The sequence below is a fragment of the Eretmochelys imbricata genome, chromosome 6 (assembly GCF_965152235.1).
Source record: "Eretmochelys imbricata isolate rEreImb1 chromosome 6, rEreImb1.hap1, whole genome shotgun sequence".
NCBI classification, from domain to species: domain Eukaryota; kingdom Metazoa; phylum Chordata; order Testudines; family Cheloniidae; genus Eretmochelys; species Eretmochelys imbricata.
Window position 1 is genome coordinate 29520270 of NC_135577.1, and position 27900 is coordinate 29548169.

At 40.4% G+C, this 27900-nt stretch overlaps 1 protein-coding gene across 1 annotated transcript in view; it reads left to right on the plus strand.

Moving 5' to 3' along the window:
• SERGEF (secretion regulating guanine nucleotide exchange factor) overlaps positions 1-27364 on the plus strand; it is a 257144-nt gene extending 229780 nt beyond the window's left edge. Inside the window, exon 11 of the mRNA XM_077818328.1 lies at positions 27004-27364. Within this exon, the coding sequence (XP_077674454.1) occupies positions 27004-27170 (167 nt within the window). The 3' untranslated portion in view covers positions 27171-27364. The remainder of the gene's footprint in view (positions 1-27003) is intronic.
• Positions 27365-27900: the final 536 nt, after the last annotated feature.

Genomic DNA, 27900 nt, shown 5'->3' on the forward strand with positions numbered 1-27900 from the left:
AGTTGTTCCAATGCTTTTTTCGTCTCTCTCTTAAAAATGTGCCCCTTATTTCTGAATTTGTCTAGCTTCAGCTTCCAACCATTAGATCTCTGCATGACTCTAAATACCCAGATGTGCTTAAGTGTCATGCAAGCAGATTGCAGATTTCTATTTCAGTGCTGTGGTGATTTACATTCTGAATTAAAAAATGCTATTTTAATGTAAACATTTTACAGTAAACAACCACATAACAATGAGAGAAGTATTTAAGTGATGTGTACAGATGCAGGTCTGTACAATATTTTCAGTTCTGGCATTCAGATTGTTTTATTTTCTATTCCTCCATTTGTGTAAATTTTTCTGCAAAGGGTATTTGAAACATATCAAGGTCTATCAATAAAAAGCTAGAGCTTTCCCAGTAGCTGTTGCTATAGTTACACAGTGCAGCTCTTAGCATCATGCACAGTAAGTAAAGCACCTGCAATTCCTTAAAAACCCTTATTTGCAGGATAAGATAGAAAGAGACACTGCTGGCACATGGATGCAGCATTAACACCAGAATTCTTGGTTGCTTTGAGATTCTTGCTTCTTTATTCATCCAATGGTCTGTGAAAATATCTTGTGGAGGGGGAGCAAAGGGGAAAAGATCTGTCTCAAAAGGTGCCTGATACCTTCTGCTTCTGAGGGAAGTAGTCTCTGCAGTTGCCTAGAAATCAGAAGATAAAGATGAGCATGAAGATGAGCTTAGAAAAATTTTGGTTTAGAGCATATCCCAAGGAAGACTATAGTGACTGAAACACTGGTGTGTTTTGGTTTTAAATGATACCACATCATCGGTGCTGGCTTACTCCAAATATAACCCACCCTCTCCTCTTTCCAGTAAATGGCAGCCTTCCCTCTAGAAATGTACCACCAGAATGACAAGCCTCTGAAACAAATAATCTGATCATCTTTGCAATGGCCTTTTAATGCAGTGGTGGAGAATGATGTGCCTTTTCTGGTTGTGGAGTACAGTCGTTAAATATATCCTTAGGTATTTTAATAATACAAATGTTGAAATAAATATCTTTGGCACTTGGAATCAGCTTTTTAAAAGCGTAGCTCTGGTATGCATAAAAATTCCAAAACCTGAATTTTTCATCTTTTTTAAACTGGCTCTTCTTAATTTAAAATTAAGAATATATAAACATAATTCTAGTTCTCATTTCTACTTGGTATTCTGTTTATATAGCATTTTAAAATTTTGAAACATTATAAAAGTAAGCCTTTGTTAACTGATGACTCCTAACCTGATCTTGGAGGATTTATAGTTTTGGGTAGAATAATGAGATTATAAAATTTAGCAATATGTTTCTGGTGATAGTTTAGTAATGCATTTGGTGGTAAATAGGTGAACAAACAAACAAACAGATGGTAGCATCCTAGGGGCTTTTTGCAATAAGAGCTAAACTGCATTGTCGTATCAAAACTATGGGGAAAGTCACTTATGCAAATGTGTTAACGATTGGAAACATAAGTATGGACAACCGTAGCCCTAAATTTGGTTTCCCAAAATACCAAATATAAATTAGGGGCTGAGACTTGACTGGATCAGATATTGTCCTCATTGTATGTGGGTGGAATGGGAAAAAGTCAACTCCATCCCTAGCTGGAACAATGGGACAATGACCTGGGACAACCAGAAAGGAAGCTTGGCCCACTGTGTTCCTCTTGGGGTGACCTCCACTTACATTTTCTTCAATTGTTGTTTCTAAAGTCTCCATAATGTTATAAGTATGAATAGTGTAAGAAGATAAGAAATGGCCCACCTTGATTATCATGCACGTTGTAGGGAGAGTGGTCACTTTGGATAAGCTATTACCAGCAGGAGAGTGAGTTTGTGTGTGTGGTTTTTGGAGGGGGGTGAGGGCGTGAGAGAACCTGGATTTGTGCAGGAAATGGCCCACCTTGATTATCATACACATTGTGAAGAGAGTGGTCACTTTGGATGGGCTATTACCAGCAGGAGAGTGAGTTTGTGTGTGGGGGGGTGGAGGGTGAGAAAACCTGGATTTGTGCTGGAAATGGCCCAACTTGATGATCACTTTAGATAAGCTATTACCAGCAGAAGAGTGAGTTTGTGTGTGTATGGGGGTGGGGGGGGGTGAGAAAACCTGGATTTGTGCTGGAAATAGCCCACCTTGAGTATCATGCACATTGTAGGGAGAGTGGTCACTTTGGGTAAGCTATTACCAGCAGGAGAGTGAGTTTGTGTGTGTGGTTTTTGGAGGGGGGTGAGGGAGTGAGAGAACCTGGATTTGTGCAGGAAATGGCCCACCTTGATTATCATACACATTATGAAGAGAGTGGTCACTTTGGATGGGCTATTACCAGCAGGAGAGTGAGTTTGTGTGGGGAGGGGGCAGAGGGTGAGAAAACCTGGATTTGTGCTGGAAATGGCCCAACTTGATGATCACTTTGGATAAGCTATTACCAGCAGGACAGTGGCGTGGGAGGAGGTATTGTTTCATGGTCTCTGTGTGTATATAATGTCTTCTGCAGTTTCCACGGTATGCATCCGATGAAGTGAGCTGTAGCTCACGAAAGCTCATGCTCAAATAAATTGGTTAGTCTCTAAGGTGCCACAAGTACTCCTTTTCTTTTTGCGAAGACAGACTAACACGGCTGTTACTCTGAAACTAGTGTAAGATGGTAAGTATAAACAATTCAGAAAAACACTTTACTGTACTACTTATACTTATATATGTCGATTTTTCTATGATTTCAGTTATACTTGTCAGTATATAACTAAAGCTCAAAGTTCCTGTGTGCTTCATCAATTTCATCTTCTTAATTAACTCTAAGTAGCCATTTGAATAAAGAACTTGTTATTTGCAACTAGCGCATGTTGCACCTCAATAAATAATTTTATAATTGCAATAAACAGTCAAGCTACAGCTTGTAAAATATTTTTGAGATAAGAAAGTAATAGTATCCCTATTTTACATATGGGGAAATGGAGGCACAGGTTCTGTATTGTGGAGCAAACAGTATCAAGCAGCCTTACAAAATTCTGCTCAACCCTCCTTCCTTCTGCCCCCCCCCATCCCCAAGTAGTTTTATTTTAATGGCTGAATAAAGTATGATCAATTTATTTCATTATCAGTCATGTTAAAGGCCAGGTAAGTATATGCTCTGCCAGTGCATGGTAAATGTTCATGACTGTTTTGCAAGGCTGGACTAAAGGGACAGCTGACACAATACTTTAGGGTTATGATAAACAGTATAATGGCTTTTTAAAATATTCAGACCTGTAGAGGAAAGATGCGATTAGCCTTGCAAATGGTTAATAAAATAGAAATGTGGTGGCTGGCTTGTTATTATGTATTTGCATTGTGATAACAGCTGGAGGCCCCAGCTGATATCAGGACTCCATTGTGTTTGATGCTCTAACAGACACAGTCCCTGCCACAAAGAGCTTACAGTCTAAATAAACAAAACAGAAAAAAAGTTGTTGGGGGAAGAAAGGCAGGCATAGAGAAATGAAGTAACTTGCCCAAGGTCACAGAGCAGCTCATTGGTAAGGCCAGGAATAGAACCCAAGTTCCCTGAGTCCCAATCCAGTGCCCTATCTACTGAAGCATGCTGCCTCCCATAACATTCTTCTCAGGGCTAGAAAGGGTGCCTCTGATCACTTCAGAAATTCTAGAAGCAGGATTAGTTTCCTGCATTCTCAGAGCTCAGTCTCCTCCCTCTGCGGCAGGAGGTATTAGAAACACAGCACTGAGAGGAGTTTTAAAGAAGGAAGCTGTTGGCTCAGCATGAATAAATCATTTCCTGATGGGCCTTTTCACTCAGAATCTACAAGAAAAAAACCATTCCTCAGTGCTTTTCTCCCTGTTTCAAGGGAAAACTATTTGTCCTTCAGTCTCACCAGCAGAGCTTGTCTTTACTACAAAATATACTCATGTTAGAACACAACCTTATCTATTAACAGGTAACATGGTGTTGAGGATGTCTCTGCAGTCAGTGTGGACAAGAATAGGTTGCACCAAACCATCATTTCAGCTAGACATGTTTATACCCTATAGAGACCACAGTTTAGCCCTTACTAGCTGAGATTGTGTCGAACATGACTTATTCTTGCCTACACTGGCTGCAAAGTCATGGTCAGCATCGTGATGATCAACTCAATTAATCAAAGCTGTTTTCTGAGAGAATTACATTTTTTAGTGAATGCAATGCCACCGTCACTTAATTGTCTTCTGCAGGGCCAAAAAAGTCTCTATAGAAAAGGTGACCAACTGCAAAGAGAAAAGAAGTTAATTCACAGTTTTGTCTGGAAAGAGGTACTAAAACCTTGAAAGGCTAAGAAACAGCATGGATAGAGGTGTATGGGAGCTGTGGATTAATTAGTTAGTTTTGGTGTTTCCTTAAAACAAAGTTCTGAACAAGGTTGTCTTTCATGTTGGAAATTAAACACTTAGCTCAATCAGTAACCTTTCAGCAAGACAGATTGGCAAGGAAAGAAGGCATTGGAAATTAGAGCAGATGAAATTACCTGAACCTTTATCCAATGTACTGATTTACAGATAGCTGTAAACAACAAAACATTTCTTTCTCAAAGACATAAAAAGACATCATTCTTGCTCGTGAAAAGAAGGGTGGCCCTTTTGCTTCATATTAATAGCCGCACTCATGCACAGATTGCCGAAGACCAAACATGTTCAGTTAGTCCATCGGTCAATTGAACAACTTGATGAAGAAGTCGTTTAAAATAAAATGTACTCTGCTTGCTATGCTTTGAACGGAGCCATTGCTGGCTTTCTTGCCTTTTCGATATTGTACATTTGAACCAAACTAGATAGCATAGGTGTGGTAAGAAAATAAGCCCAGATCCTGGAGATGGGCCATGTGGCACCTGGTGCAGTGCTGATTGTTAGGCTACTGGGCACTGTTCTGGTCCTGAGGAATAATTTAATGCTCTATACTTTATTAAAGTCCAGCTTCCTAGTTACTTTATAGTATATTTAGTGGTAAGGTATTTCTGTTTGTTTAAATAAATTACATTTTAAAAAGGTAATCAGGCCTACATTTTCAGTAGTCTGGTGATTATCAATGCCCGAAATTTCTGGTTGCCCAAGTGTATGCTCCTTTAAAAGGGCTTGATTTTCAGAGGGTGGGTGCTCAGCATTTTCTGATAATCAGGCCCCATTAAAGAAAATTTCATCTTAAACATTTAAAGAGAAATTGGTGTAACGGAAAATCCATGACAACTGCCACTGGCTGCTGTAGATGCCTGTGCAAGGTCCTGTGGCAGGAAGTCTGCTAGAAGGGGAGGTTGCAGTACCAAAAGGTGGCCCCAGTCTCCCTCTGCCTGAGATTCCATGGTAAGGCTGTGCAGCCCAAAAAGAGGGCATTGCAGGCTGGGAAGGTGTGGTACAGTGGGGTAAATGTAGATGACTAAATATTGCCGTGTAATCCACTGGTGAGTGGGTGTTGTATGTCCTCCTCTGTGCCCAGTCCATGAAAGAGGCGAGACTGTGGCAGCCCTTCGCTTTTTAGCGCAAGCTGTAGAGACTCATATTTCCAGCTCTCATGGTCCCCAATTCAGTCTCCACTGATGGCCAAGATGGTAGCTCTTACATCTGCAAAACCCATACGCATGTGTTTCATTTGTATACTTGTCTGTGCAGAGTGGGTAACTGCATCTATAGATGGATTTTTATGCATAGTTACCCAGATTTCATGTGTAAATGCAGCATTTTCATAAACAAGAAAGAGATTTTGAAGGCATAGCATCAATGCCAATATTTTTTATTATTTTCCTTTTTCTTTTACTAGGTTGATTATTGTTTCATATGTGGGTTTTTTTAAAATTGATTAATACAATTGGTGGAAGGGGTTATCCTACAATAACACACCCCATTCAATTGTCCTATTGTCTGGAGTGTTTTCTTATCACTGTGACGATGACCGTCTTTGCAGTGGCATTGATCTTGAACATTTCTATATCAACTTTATTTGGATAGATCCCGAAGTGTCTTAATATTTACATAGAAGGGTCACGTCACCCAGCCACTTTGAGGTGAAACAGCAGTTGTTTAACATGACCTATCAACACTACTCAGGAGTTTAGAACAGGAAGTGAAAAGTGACTTCATGAATTGAAGCTACTGGGTGAATTGGCAGAATTCAGTTAACCAATTTTTAATTTGGCCAAATCACTTGGTTTGACACACTGGATCTGTAATGACCGCAAGAAGTCAAGACCTTGGTTTTTTTTAATCTCATCCTAAAGTAAACAGCTCTGATAAGACAGCACCCCATAACTTCCTTCTGGAGCACTGATTAAATAACAGTGCAGGGGGAAAACTGCCACCAAATGACTCTCCAGCACCATTTCTTGCAACATCTGGGTTTTCCTGGATGCTTTCTAAAAGAGTTCTTGACCGTTCTTAACTGATGAGATCTGACACAATCACAACCCAGGGTGGTAGGATTGTCAGGTTAGCCCTCTTCAGAACATTGCTATTTTGCTCTGCCTTTTCCCTCAGAAAAGTAGCTGATCTACATTTTAAACAACACTCAGTTGGGAGTTCAAGGTGGGATTTTCAAAACGGCCTAAATGATCTGTGAATACAAGTCCCATTCACTTTCAATCAGATTTGTGCTACTAAGTCATGTAGGCACTTGAAAATCCCACTCTTACTCTGTACATCCCTGAATAGATTAAGGGATCTGAAGAGCCAAGAGAAGTGTGTCATTTTTGGCTCACCCTCATGTACAGTCAGTTCTATTGGCAGGTAATCTGGAAGTGGGGGAAACACTTATGGTTTCATACTATAACGAGAGACATTGATACTCAAAAGGATTTTTAGTTATAACAGATGGTGATGAGAAAGGAGAAAGATATTTTCAGGAGAAAAATATTTGGGAGTTATTGTGTAATGAAACAACCCAACATTCCTCCAGTTAAAAACTTCAAATTCTGTCATTTTGATTTCCAAATATAGGAACAATATATAGGGCATATCTTAAACTCACACCACAGATTACTCAGGAAATATACCCACATGGGCAGCAAACATATGTAATATTTCAACATATGACAGTCAAAAGGCTGGTAGCATTGTACAGTGAAGGCTTCCATTTCCCCAAAAGTGCTGGCTGGTGTGATGTTTGCTTTCTCAGGGTACGCTGTCTGTAATCTTCACAGGAACCTGAAAGACTTTCCCGCTGCTGAGCGACAGCAAAGCAGCATCGTAAATCAAATCTCAACACTTTGTAGTGACAATATTTGTTAAATAATGCCAAGTGTGACCTAAACTGAAACAACTGGACCCTTAGGAGCTATAGCTGCAGTTGAATCAAGATTCAGAAGGTGATGAAAAAATGTTTTATTTGTTAGCTTCTCTTTCCCCCATTAGCTGCATGTTGGTACCCACCTATATCAGAATTCATTTTAATTTCTGTTGCAATTTTATAGAGACATTGTCAACCCAAAATTGGAATGGAAGAAAGGAGGAAGATATTTATCTCATAGGGGACCGGGAGAAATGTGTCAAGCAATTGACGGAGGAGACTTTTTATACTCCCTACCTACTCCCTGTGTCCGAAGGGAGAGAGCAAACAGCCTTTATCTCTAATTCTGACAATTCTTGATTTGATAAACAAGATTGAAAATTGTTTTTAATTATGAAAAATACTTGGTGGGAAGAATCCAGGGTCTCGGGCAGATTTGTCCCTCTTTGGGTGGTAGGGGGAGGGTTTTGACAGATATTCCTATCTGCATTCCAGCCGATTGCTTTCCTCCCTGGGGATCTGTGGAAGATCAGGTGGAACAGTGCCAAGTTTCTGCTTGTGGTCTCAACCTGGGTTCTTTCTTCTGGCACGCTGACATTCTGGACTTTGCACTGAGTCCCTGAGTCTTTCTGGCCAATCTACTTTCTCTCCTGTCTCAGAGCAAAGGCCAGATATACCTTCCCGTCTGAGGTCCCTGTGTCTGATGCACAGATGCTGGCCAAATGAACAATTTCAACTGTGATTATTCTGTGGAAGTCCAGGAGAATCTGCTGGAGAAGGAAATCTTTCACCGAAAATCACAGCTGTATTAAGTGGAGGTGGTTTCTCTCGCTTTGCTTTCAGCCTGCAGTGATGACACTCTTACAAAGACTTACTTCACACAAAGAAAAGGAGTACTTGTGGCACCTCAGAGACTAACCAATTTATTTGAGCATAAGCTTTCGTGAGCTACAGCTTACTTCATCGATGAAGAGAGCTGTAGCTCACGAAACCTTATGCTCAAATAAATTGGTTAGTCTCTAAGGTGCCACAAGTACTCCTTTTCTTTTTGCGAATACAGACTAACACGGCTGCTACTCTGAAACCTGTCATTATGCAAGTTACTTCACATGTTCTAACTGGTTTGGGAGCTGCTCCTGTCGTAAGTGTGTGGTGCTCACTAAATTGATTGGACCATAATGAGGGACATTGTTAGAATGTTCCCTACACCATCTAGCATGGAAGAGATTGTGTTCCCAGTGGTGACTGCATCAACTCGAATAGCACCTGAGATCCAGAAATACATGGCTCACCAACTGTGCCTGGTTTCCCAAATCCTTTTCTATGGCACTCTCTGCATTTCACCTCAATCAATTAATAGATCTGTCAGTATTTTTCTAAGTATCACTTGCTACTAGGGGAATTTAGGCAGGTAGAGTGGGAAAAGTGTAGTAATAATCTCAGGTAATTCAGCACCTCTCCTACAGAAGGATCCCAAAGCATTTTACAGAGACGTGGGGGCCAGATTCTGCCTTCAAACTACATTGTTAGAGGTTGAAGAGGAACTGTGCAATAGCTGGAGTAGCTGAAAAATTCTGACCAGGTCACTTCTTGAGAGTAAAATGGGTCACCGTTTCTAAGAAGTGTATCCGCTGTTGCTACCACCACACACCCACTCAAAACCAGTCACCATTTGATCCTGTGCGTTTTTGGATTGCTCAACCATGGCTGAAATCTGACCACCTCTGTGATGAAATGCAGCAGCTGTTCAACACTAGAAGTGGTGGAAGTGAAGAATAACATCTCCAGCTGATGAAACTTAAGAGGGCATATTAGATATGCAAAATGTAATTACACAAGATGCTATAGGGTGAAATGGCTAAAAAGAAACAAAATCTCATTTGTGCCCCCCAGAAATAGAACATGATAAAATTTGCATCACTTAAGTACACAATCTTGCCTGGACCAGATGTTGCAGGAGGAACTCCTCATTTGTTTAATATCAACAGGCAATTCCTGTAGATTTCGCCCAGCAGTTTCATGCAATTTTGAACTGATGTTTGGAGAAGCAGATCCAATCCTGCTTCTGAATCCTTTCCTTTTGGAGCTGTCTTCTTCAATTTTCTTCCTGTACATTTTTAATTTTTGTGGAACTAAACATTGAATTTGCCTTCCACAGTTCCCTAATCTCTCACCTCCCTTTTTTGGTATTTGTAAGAGCATTTATAGACCCATAGAAATGTGGGACTGGAAGGGACCTTGAGATCTCATCAATGCCAGCCCCCGATGCTGAAGCAGGACCAAGTAAACCTAGCCCATTTCCAGAGGTGGATTAAGGTTTCGTGGGGCCCTGAGCCAGGGCAAGTGGGGGGCCTCTCCCCACCCCTTCCGCCTGCAATCTCACCCCCTTTCTGCCCCTTCTGCCTGAGGCCTCACCCACAGCCCCACCCCACTCTGCCCCTTCCCCCCCACCGCCCTGCCCCATTCCACACTTGGTCAGCCCCATTCTGCCCCCCCACTACAGCCCTAAAACTGGAGAAGCTCTGTTCCCCCTCCCCCCCCTCCCCCCGGCTGCAGCAGGGAGAGCTGCCCCAGCCCTGAGGCTGCAGCAGGGGGCTAGAGCTCCTTCAGTCCCGGGGCCATATTTGTAGTTTGACTGCTCTATTGGGGGGGCAAAGCGTGCCCATGTACGTGTGCACACATGTATGCTGAAGCCAGTCCCTTTGGGTTACTGGCTCTCTCCCCCCACCTACTGTAGTACCTGGGCTGCCAGTGTCGGGGGGACAGACAGGATGGCATAATGGGGGAGCCCCAGCTGCTACTGGCAACCCCTCCGGCACTGGCTGCGATGTCCCTGCTCTGGTGATATTGCGGTTGCCTCCCTGCTGAGGCTGCTGCTGCCCAGGGAGTGCTACATGCTGGGCTCCTGCTTCCCCCTCACCCATTCCTGTATCCCCTTCTCTTTCCCCTCCTCTCCCTTTCTCTTCTCCTCACCCCACCTCCCTTGCGCTGCACCCCCTCATGGTTGTAGAGGAAACAGGTGGGCACTAGGACCCAGGACCAGGACCCAGAGTACAGGGGAAAAGCTGCTCTATCCTGCTCTGTCCACTCCCTGCAAGCCGAAACATGCCTTGGGGTGGGGGACAAGCATGAGAATGACAAAGCCCCCTCCCTTCCCCGCCAGAGCTGGGGAGCAGGATAGGGGCATGAGGGTGCCCATTTTTCCAGGGCCCCCTAATTGGCCGGGGCCCCTGGTCACGGGCCCTTTTGGCCCAGTGGCTAATCTGCCACTGCCCATCCCTGACAGGTGTTTGTCTAACCTGTTCTTAAAATCTCCAGTGATGGGATTTCCATAACCTCCCTTGCAAGCCTATTCCAAAAAACAACCCCCATAGTTAAAAAGCTTTTCCTAATATCTAACTTAAAACTCCCATTAATTGACTGTTATGTACATTTTTGTGACTACTTAATTAATTACTTTAATTTCCCTAACGCTATTAAAATATAGTTATCACTTTAGAACCGCAGCCAAAAAAATATTGTTAGGGATTATTTTTCTCGTACACGGGAGTAATTCAGATCTACCTGCCTGTCAATTATCTAGGAAAGAAGAAAGACAATGGGCTTCTCCTTTGCAAGCCTTATATGGTGCACTGCTTAGCATCATCTGCATGTCTGGACAATATGGCTAAAGTCATTAATCATTTCAAAGCCCACAGAAGACAGGAAGAGGCAGGACATCTTGGTTGTCCCTTGCAATGGTCCCCGATTGACAACTCTGTCTTCCAGTCACAGAAGCCAGATTGTCACTGAATGAGGCTTGTGTGGACAGTGGTGGTTTTGCATTGCAAGGATTTGTTGCAAACATGCTTTTCTGTGTATTAATCCATCCTTATGGTTTGGCACTCCCAAAGTTTCACTTTGGATTCTCGGTTAACACTACAGATTGTCAGAGTCATTCTCCATTCAGAGCACCAAGCTTCACCTAGCTTCATAATGAAACCAAAAATTTCACATGCTTTCCTGCTAACCCCTAAACCAGGTCAAGTTCACTAGAAGTGTTTCTGAACCTCATCAATCTTCTTGGTGGAGTTGGCCTGAGTTTTGAGCTCATAAATCTGGGAAGTTTTACGTGCTTTCATGTTTTGTTGCTAATATTCCATACAGCTCTACCCAAAACATTCTTCCTAATTCTCTTGTTGCCCTTTTTATACTTCATGCTTATCAATTCATTAAAACATGATCCCTGATAGAGAGTGGAGTGCTGGTCTTAGGCAGCAGCACTGTTAATGTGGGTCAGTGTTGATATTTCATATGTTATTTGCTTTTTACTATCTGTCTAGGTGCTTATATGGTCCCATCACTGTAATATCTGAGTATTAATGAATGTATCCTACTCTCACTCCTGTGAGGAAGGGAAATGCTATTATCCCTATTTTTCAGACCGAGAGAGTAAAGTGGCTTGCCCAGTGTCACATAGGGTCTCTTGACCAAGGTAGCCTTTTCCTGCAATTGGGAAGCTGAGTCTTTACCTAGAATAAGCAGGTTTTATGCTAAGTGTTGGTTGGATACAATATCTGGCTAAGCCTTGGATGGAGTTAATACTGCAACCCCTACCACTTCTAGAACAAAAGGATGCTTAAAAATCAGTTCTCCTCTTCAACCTAGGGTGCCACGCCTGATGCCTGGAAAGAGGAAGGTTTCATTTACGAATAGCTAACAATAAACATTTTCAAATTAGATATTACAGGTCTGATCCCTGGCTTATTATGCAAAATAGACATACCCTTGGAGTCAGAGTACCTAACTAGCTTGCTGTTAAACTGCAGCTATTTTTTAACTGCTGAGACAGCCTTCGTATGAACTACTGGCTCTGTGAAAATCTTATTGGTATCAATGGAAAAAGTGGAAGTTCACTCAGCATTTCCCTGCACTGCTCTTGACTTTGGATTTCTGTCTCTGCATCAAGTGACCTCTGCGGTTCACCTCAGGTTACTTGTGAGGCATTGCAAAAATCCCTCATTTGTTTAATATCAACAAGCAATTGTTTCGGACATCACTCAACAGTCACATACAATCATATCACCCGTTATTACACGCATCCCAAAACTCAGCCGCACACTCTCCAAAATGCAACCTGGCATCTGATCATGTAAAAGAAGAAAAAACAAATGGAATCCATGTTAAATCCAAACCTAATGTATAATAAATATTTTTTCATGTAGAGTTAAGATGCAAAATTTCCTCATCTCAGAAAATAAACAGGAATTACACAGGATTTTATATGCTCTCCTTTAGAAAAGAATGATTTTCTTTTTTAAAAAACAAAATAACTAATTGTTATTCAATGGAAATCATCCTTCAGGGCAGGGAATACCTTGCAGGCCAGGAGAATTTTTAGGTAGCTGTGACTATATAAATAACTTTTTAACTGCTGTTTTAAATGAAAGTAGTTTTTATTGTAAACTGTCAGGGATTGACACTGTCTTGTACAGCACTGGGCACATTGTCAGCACCTAAAAATTATATTAAATAATTACACATTCATAACTAGACCAAAGTACAATACAAAAAATAATACTTCTAAAATCAATTGTTACTTGCCAACCCATCCTGTCTCTGGACTTTCATTCATGAGGGGAGGAATCATGAAAGTTCATATGAGGCTTTGTTTCTGATCTTGACCAATGAAGCAAACAAGAAATGCTGTCATAGTAGCAATGGGTACACCTGTAATATCTGCTGTGTGTAGTGCCAAGTGTCTGTATTCAATAGGTAATGATGATGCAGTTTGAAAGTTTTTATTTTGAAAGTTTTCTATTTATGTTTTTATGCTGCACTCATCACCATGATATCTGATGTCTTACCTGATTGTCTGTGGAAGATGGCATCAAATTCAAGGTACCACTCCAGGATCTGGATGTAGTGTCCTAAATTCTAATTATGCAAAAACAAGGGGCTTAATCCGCCATTGCCTTGCACCTGGTTAGTCATTTACACCAGTTCATTTTGATTTGATAGCTCTTTACACCCGCATTGCAGGGGTGTAAATGACTGTACACAGTGCAGGGCAAAGCAGAATGAGTTTCCTATGACCTGTATTCTAGGCGGATGCCTTTCTACAGCCTGCTTTGCCCATGTCTCTCTTGTGGGAGGACCCTCTGCTAGGATCTTAGTGAAAGGTATTTTTCGTGTTTTGTGAAATAGAGCCAGCTTCCAATAACCTTACACACGTGGAATAGCATCTTATTTCACAAGCAGTCCTGTGGATTTCAGTAGGGTTGTATGATAAGTACAGTCCTACTCGGTGTAAGTAAGAGTGACTGAATGTAACACAATGTTTCTTATTGAAAAGATCCTGTTATTTCCACATATTGGACATGGCAGAAAGTGACACTCTCAATCCCCAATCAATAATACTTACCCCTACCTTGAGTGCAGGGGACTGGACTAGATGACCTCTCGAGGTCCCTTCCAATTCTATTATTCTATGATTATGCAGTTTAGTCTTCTAAGATTAGAGAATGAATTAAAATTAAGGTAAAAGGAGTTCCAGCACCTTGAAACATCCCAACAACCAGTATAGTGTGTAGTCTAGTGGAGTAGCGGAGGCATCAGGTGAACCACAGAACAATCTGAGGGAGAAGAGGAACACAGAGAGATACTCCACATTGGCTAAGAATGTCAAGCAGTCCCTCAACAAGCAGACACCATCACTACTTCATTGTTATTAAATGCAGAGTCTTAAAGTTTTAATTAGTTTTAGTCTCCCTATGCTTTAAAGATGCCACCATGTAGAGCATTCAAAAGCAATAACAAGTCTGGTAGAACTTTTCAGTGAGTAAATGAAAGGTTAGAGAGACAAGGTGGGTGAGGTAACATCTTTTAGTGGATCAACTCCTGCTAGTGAAAGAGACAAGCTTTCAAGCGACACAGAGCTTTTCTTCAAGTCTGGGAAAGGCACCTCACCCATCTTGTCTCTCTAATATCCTGGGACCAACATTGCTACAACACTGTTGCAAATAACTGAAAGATTGGCAGGAAGAAGTAGTGATCATAATTTCTGCTAACTGTGCTTGGGGAAAACTTTAGACATAGTGCCATATAAAAAGTCAAGGTCAACAGCTGCAATTCTTCTTTCACACCAATGTAAACCATGAGTGAGTCCACTGAAGTCAGTTGAGTTCCACTGATGGAAAACCACTGCACAAGGAGACTCAGGGATACCATGTGTATCTGGGAGGAAGTACTGGTCCACATCAACTAGCTTGAAGATGGGTTATGAGTGGAAATTGGGTATCAGACCAGCTTGTCTTCAGCATCTTAGCTGTGTACTCTGGGCAATAACAGGAGATAATTTTTGTCCTCATCTAAATATTGTGTTTTAGACCAGGAAATGCACAAACTTTTGCCCTCCTCAGAGATCATTATACTCGTTGTGCAGTCTGACAAAAGTTCTCAAGAGAATAATCATCCTGAGCTCCTTGAGTAGCAATTAAAAAGGAGGTTTTCTGGAAAGCAAGATAACTAGAAAGAGTGGGTGTAAATTCACTTCCATAATTCTTAACAAAACTGGCATTATGTAATTCATTTAATCATCATGTACTTCCATACGTGGCCTGCAATATCTTGAAATCCTGCCTTTTCTGATTCCCTTTTCCCCTGTTAATGTTATTAATAGCATTGTCTTTAATGAGTGCTATAGAGTGTGCACACCTTCCATTTATTGGGTGTTAGCTTATACATTTGCTTCCACACCATTGTGTTTTCCCTTCAATAGCGGATAATTCATTTTCACTTTGTTCCTCAGATTCTAAACATGTCCATCATTTCCTCTCATAACTGAACAGCCACTGCCAAAAAGACAAGGAGATATTTTTTCCAGTTCATTGTACGTTATATTTTCAAAGGCTAGGCTTCCTGGAAACATCAAAGGGAACTACTATTTTCTGTCTCTTACAACATCTTATGGAAGACATATGGCCAAAATCACCTCTATGTTGTGATGTATTGTTTCCTGCAGGTAATCGAGTGCCTTCATATCATTAAAGCAGTGATAGGCTTGGTCGACACTACCGAATTATGTTGACATAACTGTGTTGCTCAGGGATGTGGAAATCCACACTTCCGAGTGACGCAGTTATACCAACCTAACCCCTGGTGTAGGCAGCGCTATGTCAACTGGAGAGCTTCCTCCATCAACATAGCTACCACCTCTCGGGCAGGTGGCGTACCTATGCCAATAGGAGATGGTCTCTCGTTTTCACTAAGTGCTACATCTTCAAGTCTGGGAAAGGCACCTCACTAAGTGCTACAGCAGTGCACCTGCAGCACTGTAAGTGTAGACAAACCCTGATACTCAAGACACCTGATTTCTATTCCTGGCTCTGCCACTGGTTCATTGTGTGACTGCGAGTAAGTCACTTGACTTCTGTGGGCTATAATATCTCCATTGTAAAAGAGGGATGCTAATCTCTCCTACCATGTTGAAACTTAATGAATGGTTGTAAAGTGCTTTGAGATCCTTGGATGAAAGGTGCTAATCGAAGGGAAAATAATTATTTTACCCAGAGTACTCGAGAGTTGCTGAGAGGGAGAAACTATAAACTAGAGCTGCACTAAACTTTTGTAACAGATCCTGTAAACTCAAGATTACATTTTCTGAATAGTTTGTGAATTTAGTAAACTTGGGCTGTGTTTGAAGCAAACCCTGCCCAGACTACGTCATGATTTCATCTTGGTGGTTTAGTAGAATCAACCTGTTTCCAACCTGAAACCAGGCAAAACTCTGAAATTTTAGCTGTTTTTTGCACGTGTCTCCTGTAAAGCAAAACAGCATGGTTTCTCGTAATTCTACAATGAATCAAAAGAGAACACTTGCTGAATCAAGAAAAAGGAACTTGGCACAGTGTGAAAGGAATCTGATGAAATCCATGAATTGTGCAGTTACCAAGGTTTTACATAAGAAAATTCTTGACCTAACCTTTGTATTGACGATGGTGCTGTCAGTTGTAAGGGATATATGGGACTGATATGCCTTGATTGATTAATGACTACTGATCCCTTCTGGCCCTCACACATTAGAAAAACTATCCACCTATATTTATCCCAAAATTGGATCCACCTAAGAAGTAAAGACAATAAGAAAATGGTTCATGTTATGTGAGACACTTTGTCTAAAGACACACAGATCATTCAAGGTCAGGAGTTCATCTCACCAAGAATAGAAACTAAAATAGCTAAATGAGTGTATTGTTAATCACCTAGGCAAGACTCTCTTATTATGCAGATGAATAAAACCTCTTTCTTCCTCTGAACCTAGCTTAAAAAAAAGATCCAAGCTGCCAAGTAAGGGTGAAACCCTGCTTCCTTATGTAAAGAGAGCCATTGCAAATTGTGAGGGGATCAAGAGATGGGCAGGGAACCTGCAGTTAAGTAAAATGACTGTCTGAAGACTGAAGGTCAAATTGGACAAACTACCTTTTACCCCAAGAAATCCAGGTCACATGTTTTCACCCCAGAGGATTAACTAGACATTGTTTTCTTTGTAAATCAAATATACTGTGGATAATTTGTCTTTCACTCCAAATTAGAATCTGCACATTTGTGTGCCTTCTGAGTCAGATCTGTATCCTTCTAGATACGGAAAAGACTCTTGTTCGATTATAATGTGAAAGTGTTAAATATAAATCAAACAATGTATGGAGTATATCTTCCAAATTTAGAATATTAATAGGATTTTGTTGGTTTTCGTTGTAAATAATTTCTGCACTCTAGAAGTAATAGGAATTGTCTGGCACAAGGAAGGAGAAATGTTAAAAGATATAAATCAAGGTATTTCTTCAGGATATTAATAGAAAATGCTTCAATTCCAATTAATAGTAGAGGCTAATAATGAAATAAAATCTTTGAAAGAGATCAAACGTAAAAAGCCTCTGAAAAGAAAAGGATTGAAGAAGTTTGTTATACACCTAATCCCTCTATTTGATACCAGCGGAAGCAGCAAAGAAGCCAAAAGAGCTAAAAACTAAGTACTCACTTGGCATTTTTCCACTAGAAATAAGAGGGTGGCCTCCTTCTATGAGCCCTGAAATTAAGGTACATGAACTAAAATCTCTCACTATGGGAACAGTGAGAACAAGAAGCCGAACAATCCTAAATATGACCGACACTCAGACCAGCCATGTGGAAAGGTCTCTTCCCCAACTCAGAGTTAAGCAGATAAGAAGATGTGGTGAGATTTCATTGCAAAGATTGGGGTTCCCCTTCTATATTTTAATATAAATAACTGTAGGTTATCTTGCCGAGTCTCTCTAGTGAGACCTCAAGTAACCATATTTTAGATTTGAACACCTTTGTATGTCTAAACAAAATTGGCCTAAGAGAAATTGAAAAGAATTGTGTTAAGCAATTTCTTTTAATATTCTATGCTTATCTCTTTTGGACCAATTCATTCGAACTATACTAACCACACTCTTTAAAGTGCACAAGTGTATCTTGGAAGTGTGATAAATGTGTTAGGTATTAAAGAATTGAGAATTGATGTTTGTAAGTAAATGTAATAAGAAATCTTGGTAATTTGGATTGTTCCGTCATATAACTGCTGAGCCTCAACTCCAGGCTGTGATGATTGTGTGCAAGACTGTAATGTGTGTATAGTACATACAATTGGTTGTGTCTACCTTTCAGTGAAGAACTGCTGATTATATATTAATGTGGTTTTGGGAGAATTAATAAGTTGTCTGTTGGTTAAAAATAAGCAAGTGTCCTGATTTTGAGAAATACTGCTCAAGTTAAAAGTTGAGCTGAGAAGAACCCAGCATTAAAACTAGTAAGCTAATGCTCCCTGAACTTGCTAAAAAGGGGTTATCCTGTTGGATTCTATTTTATATTGGTTTCAGAGTAGCAGCCATGTTAGTCTGTATCCGCAAAAAGAACAGGAGTGACCTGTGGCACCTTAGAGACTAACGAATAAATTTGTTAGTCTCTAAGGTGCCACAAGTACTCCTGTTCTTATTATATATTGGCAAGTCTAGTTTGCTGGATTTCGACTTTAAAAATCTGACTGGCACCCTGGCAAATTCATAAATTGACCCCCCCTTTGACGCTTACACAATGCTACAAGTAACTGTGTTAACCCCCCAAGTATCTTAGCTGCTAATATTGGTACTGCTTGTGTCATAAATATAAAGGGAAGGGTAAACACCTTTAAATCCCTCCTGGCCAGAGGAAAAACCCTTTCACCTGTAAAGGGTTAAGAAGCTAGGATAACCTTGCTGGCACCTGGCCAGAATGACCAATGAGGAGACAAGATACTTTCAAAGCTGGAGGGGGGGAGAAACAAAGTTTCTTTCTGTCTGTGTGTTGCCTTTGCTGGGATCAGAGCAGGAATGCAGGTCAGAACTCCTGTAAAGGGTTAATAAGCAATCTAGTTAGATATGCGTTAGATTCTGTTTTGTTTAAATGGCTGATAAAATAAGTTGTGCTGAATGAAATGTATATTCCTGTTTTTGTGTCTTTTTGTAACTTAAGGTTTTGCCTAGAGGGATTCTCTATGTTTTGAATCTGATTACCCTGTAAGGTATTTACCATCCTGATTTTACAGAGGTGATTCTTTTACTTTTTCTTCAATTAAAATTCTTCTTTTAAGAACCTGATTGCTTTTTCATTGTTCTTAAGATCCAAGGGTTTGGGTCTGTTTTCACCTATGCAAATTGGTGAGGATTTTTATCAAGCCCTTCCCCAGGAAAGGGGGTGTAGGGTTTGGGAGGATTTTGGGGGGAAAGACGTTTCCAAGCGGGCTCTTTCCCTGTTATATATTTGTTAGATGCTTGGTGGTGTCAGCAATGAAGTCCAAGGGCAAAAGGTTAAAATAGTTTGTACCTTGGGGAAGTTTTAACCTAAGCTGGTAAAAATAAGCTTAGGGGGTTTTTCATGCAGGTCCTCACATCTGTACCCTAGAGTTCAGAGTGGGGAAGGAACCTTGACAGCTTGCCTGTAGAACAATATGTTTAAATATGAAGGCTGTCCAAATAGTTGTGGGTTCCTGGGTGTTATGTAATCATATGACCTTTATATAACACCTCATAAAGCAATATGGTGAACATTTATTTTTTTTTAAAAGTGTTTTTCTCCTAGCCAGTAAAACCAGTTTAATACATGCACTGGTTGCACACATTATTTTCTGATTACCTGGAATAATATGGTTAATTATCACCTGCCTGTGGTAGTCTAAAGTCTGCTGCTCATACGCATGTGATTAAAGAAGACAGATTCAGTGGGAGTTTGGTTGGGCTTTAGACCTAAGTGATTTAAACCTACATTGGGGAAACTTGCTTCACCTTTGGCATTTCACAGTATTTTGGATTTTAGGGACAAATTCTGGTTTGTTACACTGGTGGAAATCTGAAGTATTAAGTGGAGTTTCTCTGGCTTTACACTGGACTTGTTTTGTTAAATCTCCTGATTTCATTTATGCTTAGAATATTTACGCTTTAAAGAGGGAAAGGGGAACAGCAGTAATAACATGCCTTTGTGAAAAGTTTCATAGTAGCACCCGTGTTAGTCTAGATCCGTAAAAAGAAAAATTCTTTTTCTTTTTCCACTGAATGCATCCGATGAAGTGAGCTGTAGCTCACGAAAGCTTATGCTCAAATAAATTTGTTAGTCTCTAAGGTGCCACAATTACTCCTTTTTCTTTTTGTGAAAAGGTTACTCAATTTAACCCACAGACCGAACAAACAAATTTCTTCTTCCCTGCCTCTACCATATGCATAAATCATTAGATATGAGAACATGTTGCAATGCTTGTTTTAAATTCAGTTAGAAACAATTTTTAGCTGTATTAATACACATCACTTGTAATGGCATTTCATCCAAAGAGATCTGGCACAGAGCCTTGTTGTTGGTTGTCATGTTCATAAAAATTGAATTTCTGCCTGAAAGCATGTGGGGCTGTTGTGGTTGCTTCAGGATTTTATCAGTAATCAATTTGGAATAGGCATGAAATCATGACCGGTGTAGAGAAAGTAGATAAGGAAGTGTTGTTTACTACTTCTCATAACACAAGAACTAGTGGTCACCAAATGAAATTAATAGGCAGCAGGTTTAAAACAAATAAAAGGAAGTATTTATTCACACAACACACAGTCAACCTGTGGAACTCCTTGCCAGAAGATGTTGTGAAGGCCAAGACCATAACAGGGTTCAAAAAAGAACTAGATAAATTCATTGAGGATAGGTCCATCAATGTCTGTTAGCCAGGATGGGCCGGAATGGTGTCCCTAGCCTCTGTTTGCCAGAAGCTGGGAATGAGTGACAGGGAATGGATCACTTGATGATTACCTATTCTGTTTATTCCCTCTGGGGCACCTGGCACTGGCCACTGTCAGAAGACAGGATACTGGGATAGATGGACCTTTGGTCTGACCCAGTAGGGCCGTTCTTATGTTCTTATGATCAAAAGGGAAGGAAAAAACAAACAAAAATACCCCAAAATGGAATCAAAGCAAGACACTGTCCGTGACCCACTCTTCTCTCCTTCTAATGCCTTTTCTCTAGGTATCTTCATCAGCTCATACAATGTAGCCCATGTCTGCATTACAGGTACTGTAGTAGCATACCTATAAGCACTATAGCTATGTTGTCCTAAATTTTAATTGTAGACCCCATGGCTTCAACTTCTGTCTCTACACTGATGAGTCACAAATCTATGGTCTTGCTGCTTCTTCTCTTGCAGCTTGGCCTGCCACTCTGTCTTCTCCTACAAGCATCTCCATTGACAACTTAACATTTCCAAAACTGAGCTCCTTTTCTTGCTCCAGACTCCCTTCTTTTCTCCATCACTTAAGAAAACACCACCATCTTCCTTGTCACTCAAACCCGAAGCCTGGGCATTGTGTTGGTCCCAGCAATCTCTCTCCAGCTTCGCAGCTCCCATTGGCTGGGAACCATGAGCAATGGGATCTGCGGGGGTGGTGCCTGCAGGCCGAGCTGCCTGGCCACACCTCCGTCTAGGAGCTAAGCGAGCGGGATGTTGCCACTTTTGGGGAGCCCCCCAGGTAAGCACTGCCCAGAGCCCGCCTCACCCCATCCCGTGCCCCAACCCCCTGCCCCTCCTTCACCCAAACTGCCGTTGAGGGGTGGGGGGCGGTGGTCTGAAACTGCCCCAGCAATGGCCAGTGCGTCTGGCACAGGGGCTGCCTGAGCTGCCCCTGAGCCAGGTGCACCGGTCACTGCAAAAGTCACGGAGGTCACAGAAAGTCATGGAATCCATGACTTCCGTGACCTCTGTGACAAACTCATAGCCTTACCCATGGTGTAAAGTTATATTGTGTGTTTGCATTGTAAACCTCTGTAATTGTGTAACTCACCAAACAGTAAAAGAAGCATTAATGAACATAAAGGGCTTGTCCTGCGTATAAGATGACCCATTGAAGGCCAGTGAGATATTGTGTAGCATCAAAGGAGAGAGGACCTGTTGATTGCATTCCTAACTCCCTCCAGGAAGGGGAGACCTATGCATGAACTCATCCCATCAGTTTGGATTCTGGAATGGAGGGGATAAAAATTTCTCACAAGGGGAAACTGAATCTGTTTTATGCTGTCTGGACTCCAGGGGGCAAAGATTCCTAAACAAAAGCAAAAAGATCCCCATGCTTCTTGGCATGGGTTAGCCCTGAAAGACATTTTGGATTGACAGATTACTACAAATCTGTCACCTTTTGAATCACAGACTGAAACTCATTTGTGTATATATGGTTGCTTGCTTTAACCTGTAAATGACTTTCTCATTTCTTTTTTCCTAGTTATTAAACCTTTAGTGAGCTTATTACAGGATTGTCTACAAGCGCTGTCTTTGGTGTGAGATGTAAGGTACACATTGACCTAGGGTAAGAGACAGGTCTCTTGGGACTGGGAGCTACCTGAATATTTTGTGATCTTTGGTGTAAGTGACCATTTATCACTAAGTCCAGCAGGCCTGGGCGGTAAAATAGACTGGAGTGCCCAAGGGGACTGTCTGTGACTCCATGGTAAGACTGGTACAGTGCTTCAGGAGTTCATATTTGTTACTGGGTTGGTGAAATCTAATTATAGAACATACCACCAGCTTGGGGTGTCTGCTCTGCTTTTGGTTGGCACTCTCGGTTGTGAGCTACTCCAGACGGCATGACGCTGTTCTTTGAATTCCTCCAGTAGCTCTCGCTTCTCCACCAAATCAAATACAAGTTTCTGGTCCTTGCCTTTACGACTGTTCACAAATCAGCTCCTCCCTGCTTATCTGCTTTAGTACTTTTTTCTTTTATACCAGACTTCATTGTCTTTTTTTTACCACTTTTGTAAAATTGGGGCACCCTGTAGTTATGTACAGTAGCCTGTTGTGTACAAAATTCTTTTAATCACTCTTTCTCTTTGCTCATATCAATAAAGACTCTCACTGTTTAAGCCATCAGGCATTCTTTAGTTTTAGGGAGATGTTTTTGTCTGCTGTTTTCTGGGCTTTTAAAACCCTCTGTGGTATTTTTAAAAGATATGTAGTTAGACATTGTTATCTGTCCAAATAAGTCATCTACTGCTCTTTCTTGTTCCATTTTTTAAAATATTTGCTGTATCAGTAATTCCACATAGCACTTTAATTATTCCAGATGACTCAAAACATGCTGGTCTCAGCTCATTTGGTTTTGAAGGAGCTGAATAAAAATTCTCCAACCAAATAAAATAGTAATCACTATGGAAACAAATCAGCCAATTGCATTTGTGTGTTGGACTAATCACTTATATTTTTGTACCACAAAGCTCATAGCAACAATGAAAAGGCTGTGGTAACAGTAGATGTTGCAGAAAAATGTAAAATTACCAAAATTCTATTCCCTATTAACGTGACTAGATGGTTTTCCTACTCGAGGAGGTCCTGTATCTCAGATACTGTAATGTGTTAACTCTTAGCAAATGCTGATTCCTTAATAGTGACTGCTGTGCATTCAAGACATGCACAGAAATGGTCCTGGTAAGCAATACTCTAAATGTATTTTACATCCCTTCTGTACAATTCAATGTAGGGAAGATACCCCTCTGAAAACTAAACTAACTGCTTTTAAATCTTACTATAAAATGACTGGAAATTGATGGTTGAGCATGACATCAAGGTACCATAACTAAGGGGTTCACAATCTAGGGATCACAAACAGGTGTTGTGGGATCATGACCTTCCAGCACTTCATATTTCACTTAAATGGCTATAGATCGCTGCTAGATAGAAGAGTGATCTGAGAATGGCAAAGGGGGTAGCAATATGGGAAGAGTTGAGAACTAATGCCATAATTGCTTGCTGAGAATGTTACCCATGCTGGTGTTGAACATGCCCAGAAAGCTCTCCTTTATTCAGTGAGATCAGAGACCTTTAAATGCAGCTCTGATTGGGGGAAGATGGGGATGAGGTAAGGGTGGGGGGGTAGGAGAAAACTGGTAGCTCAGAAAACATTTTTCTTAAATCTTCCCGTAACACCTTCAAAGAACTTGCGAGGAAAGAGACCAGTATGTTGACTGAAACGCAAAGTGAGATGAATCTGCTTGTTACAGTCTCTGTAGAGTCTTAAAATCAATAGGCTGTTATTGGTTAAGTTTAAAAAAAAGCAAAAACATGATTCATAAATGTGTTATGCTCTGATCTGTATTTCTGGAATGATTATTATTTTTCAGGTGACATTTATTTTAATTAAAGTTGTTACATATTTCCTTTTAATTGGGAGTAATCATGTAAGATGATTGCAACATTTTCCATATTGGAGCCATCATGTTACAACAAAAAAGTTTTGCCTCCCCAGCATAGCCAGGACGAAAGCCCTGGTTGTGACTCTTCCCTGGGTTGCAAACTCATTACTTATGGTATGTAGCAAGTTCCAGGCAGGATTTGAGTGCTTTTCAAAGGCAGATGGGTGGTGGTATCTTTATTTCACAGATGGGAAAACTGAGGCACAGACAGGTTAAACTGACCTTTGATGGTTCAGCGGCAGGGTTAGATATGGAGAAGCATCCACCTACTCAGATGTTCATTCAAACTAGCCAATTCTCTTGAGTCTGCAAAATAGGGCTGGGAAATGAGGCCAACCTTTTCTCTTAGGATTTCCAGCATGTCTAGTCCTGCCTGGAAATTCCATTGGAACAGCCATTCTCTCTGTATTTTGTTACTTTCCGTTTTGGTGCTGAATGGGATCCACAAGTGAAAAAATGTCCCTGAATCTTCTTCCATCTTAAAAAAGATTTGGCATGAGTGCTGTTCTAAACATAAGTGGCATTTTACTGGGGAAATGCTGTCTGAACCAGCTTGCACATCACTACTCTGGGTTTAGAATTATGATTTACTAATGCATGGCCTAGTTAAGTAGGTGTCACATAGCCTTAGCTTCCTGCCTACGGTGTCAGCTATTACATGATAATTAACTACTTGTTAATGCTGAAATTTAGTATCTCTGCTATTTTATTATTTACGTTTTTTAATATCCTAACCAGGACTAATCCATACTATGGGCCAAGGGTGTCTGTTTTTCAGTGTCGCTACGGGTAACCACAGCTCCAGGCATGTCCAAAGAGATGTCTGAATACTCACTGTGTTGTACGAGCTGTGTTGAATTGTGTTGAAGAGAGGCTGAGTTAGACAAACAAGCGCAAATTTAATCCTGAACCCATTAAATACTGGATTGCTGGTAATATGCTGAAACCGTGAAAACATAGTAGTTTAATTAATTATCTTCTAAAACAGAATAGTGGATAGAGGGTATCCAGATAACAGATCTAGAAAAATGGCCTTATCTCTTTAAGTGGGTTTTGCTGCTCTTTTACCTTTTTTAATATAATTGTGAATGTTCATATGTAAAGTGTAACTATTTTCTTTTATCTATTCTTTAACTCTTTTGTTTACCCTGCTAGGCTCTTGGACTCAGTTATATCTTGTGTCAATGAGTTCCATGTGTTAATTATTGTGTAAAAGAAATTTTCTGAATGTAGAAGATTTTGCTGTATGCTATAGTTCATTTTTTTCTGCATCACTGTTATATGATGAAATCAGCACTGTCCCTTGTTTTGTGATGTATTTGTTGACTCACATACCTTAATGCGGTATAGTCTGGCCTTGAACTTTACAAGGAAATTCCTATTAACCCCTTAGTTGCTCATATAAATCCATGTTCTTCAGAGTGACACACTTACGGTCCTGTGCTATACATCTGATAATTTTTTTTAGTATTCCCATGCAGCACAGCAGGTACTGCATCTAAATGTATGGGCTCCAAATGTGCACTTGTGGCGGAGCTCAGGTTGTTAATAGAACATTCATGCAGCTTTGCGGAACTACTGTACTGTGTCAGAAGGGATTCCCCTTACTTATCTCCTGCAGAGGTTACTGGGAAATCAGTTTGTAGAATACAATATTGTTTTGTGTTTAATAATATCTGGCTTTACTAACATTTTAATTTTTGAAAAAAAATTATGAAAGAAGAAGAACATTTTAACACTCCTGGTAATAGCATTACTTAGCGTAAGTAGATTAGGGTAGCTCAAAGGAGAAGGGTGATCTGGCCAACATCTAGAATGGTCCCTTCCTGAATTTTGAAGATATTACAGGTTTCAGAGTAACAGCCGTGTTAGTCTGTATTCGCAAAAAGAAAAGGAGTACTTGTGGCACCTTAGAGACTAACCAATTTATTTGAGCATGAGCTTTCGTGAGTGAGCTGTAGCTCACGAAAGCTTATGCTCAAATAAATTGGTTAGTCTCTAAGGTGCCACAAGTACTCCTGTTCTTTTTGAAGATATTACGTTATCTCAGGACTGTGACCTTTATTGCATTTTTTGGTTTTGTGTTTTCCATTTGACTTTAGAATTATACTTGATACCATTATTTCACTGTGACATTCAAAAGAGCCAGTTGCAGCAGAAACATAATTACATTACAACCATGGATTTCTGTTTGATCACACAAACTCAAAAGAGCATTCTGGTACACAAAAACCACTTCACAGATGGAACATGCACCACTGCTCAGAGTAAAAGAGTTTTTCCTCTTTTACTGACCATTTATAGAACAAGATTTCTGTGGAGTGTTTTGAGGTACTATAATGATAATACATTGATCTTGATTTGGGATGGAAAGAATATGAGTTAAAAAGAAAATAATAAAAATAGAAAATAACAAAAATATAAAACTAAAAAGGTAAGACACATCAAAGAAGATAAGAAGGTGTCACAAATAACAGCAATACAAGTTGCCAGGGGTTCATATAAAAAGAAACACAAGGAAAAGCCGTGAGAATTAAAGTGAAAATAGGAATAAATATATGATTGTATTGCTTCCTTCCTTTGCCACTTTGTCCACATAGACCTTGATTCTTCATGCCACTCTGTGCAGGTGGGATTAAAGTAAATAGTCCAATGCATGGCACTGGGGTTTGCCTTCTCAGAACAGCTTACAGGATGGGGGCACTAAATTGTAAGCTTTCTGGGAGAGTTTTATTTTGTGTCTTTAAGGTGCCAGCACGCTTTTGTGAGACTTGTAAAAATAATAAATTGTAATCTTATTAATCAATTCTTAACCCTCTTCCTTGCTTTTTAATTATTAAGGATCAGGAAGGAATAGGTAGATTGTAACTTATTCTCTGATAATTAGAAGATGGCTGATTATACTCCCTCCCATAAAAGAGCCAGCTTTGTGTTTTTTACATTGGTTTGTAACAAATATTCTCATTGAAACTTTTTTCCCTTCTCCCCTAGGTGGTCATTGTTTCTCCTGGGGATGGAATGAACATGGGATGTGTGGTGATGGCACAGAAGCAAATGTTTATGCCCCGAAGCCAATCACAGCTCTTGGTTCTGGAAAAGCATTCTTAATTGGATGTGGTGCAGGACACTCTATGGTTCTTTGTCAGACTCCAGGTTAGACATTACACACTGGAAACCATAGCCGTGTGAATTTGGACACCTTTGCATAGAGCTTTTCGGAAGTGTTGTGAGAGAATTATTTAACACTGGCATAACAGCCTGATGGTACAGAAGAAAATGAGGGCAAAAAACTCCTTTGTTCTGAACCCGGAATTAAAAAAAAATTGCTAATGTGCTGAGAAAACTGTTTAATAAAGACAACGTTTATAAATATATTGCTGGAAATTATTTCACAGGTTCTTTTCAAAGGAGATGACGTTGTCCATGGGTAAAATGAATAAACATTTTGCTTTGCTGCTACATAAATGAAGCAAGAAGGATTTTCTCCCCCAACATTTATGGTAACAAAATACAAAGTTCTTTTGGATGGTTTTAGCAGTTGACAACAGATTTATGGCGTTTGCAGAGAAAGTGTTACTCACTGATGTATGGGTGAGCTTAGGTGGTGTCTGAAGAAGTAATGTGAGACTGTGAGCGCACACAGGGATTGTTTGGTCTTTTTTAAATGGTGATGAGCACTTGCAGCTCCCATTGACTTTTATTGGAGTTGTGGGTGCCTACTATTCTGGAAATCAAGCCATATTTCATAGACGCCTTAATTTTTGAATATGTTATTCAACAAAACGTTGGCTCCAAGTATGAAGTAAGTTTAACTAAGAAGGCTGTTGGAGAGAGGGAGGGAGGGTGCTTTGATCCTAACATTGACTACATCTATATCTTTATTACACT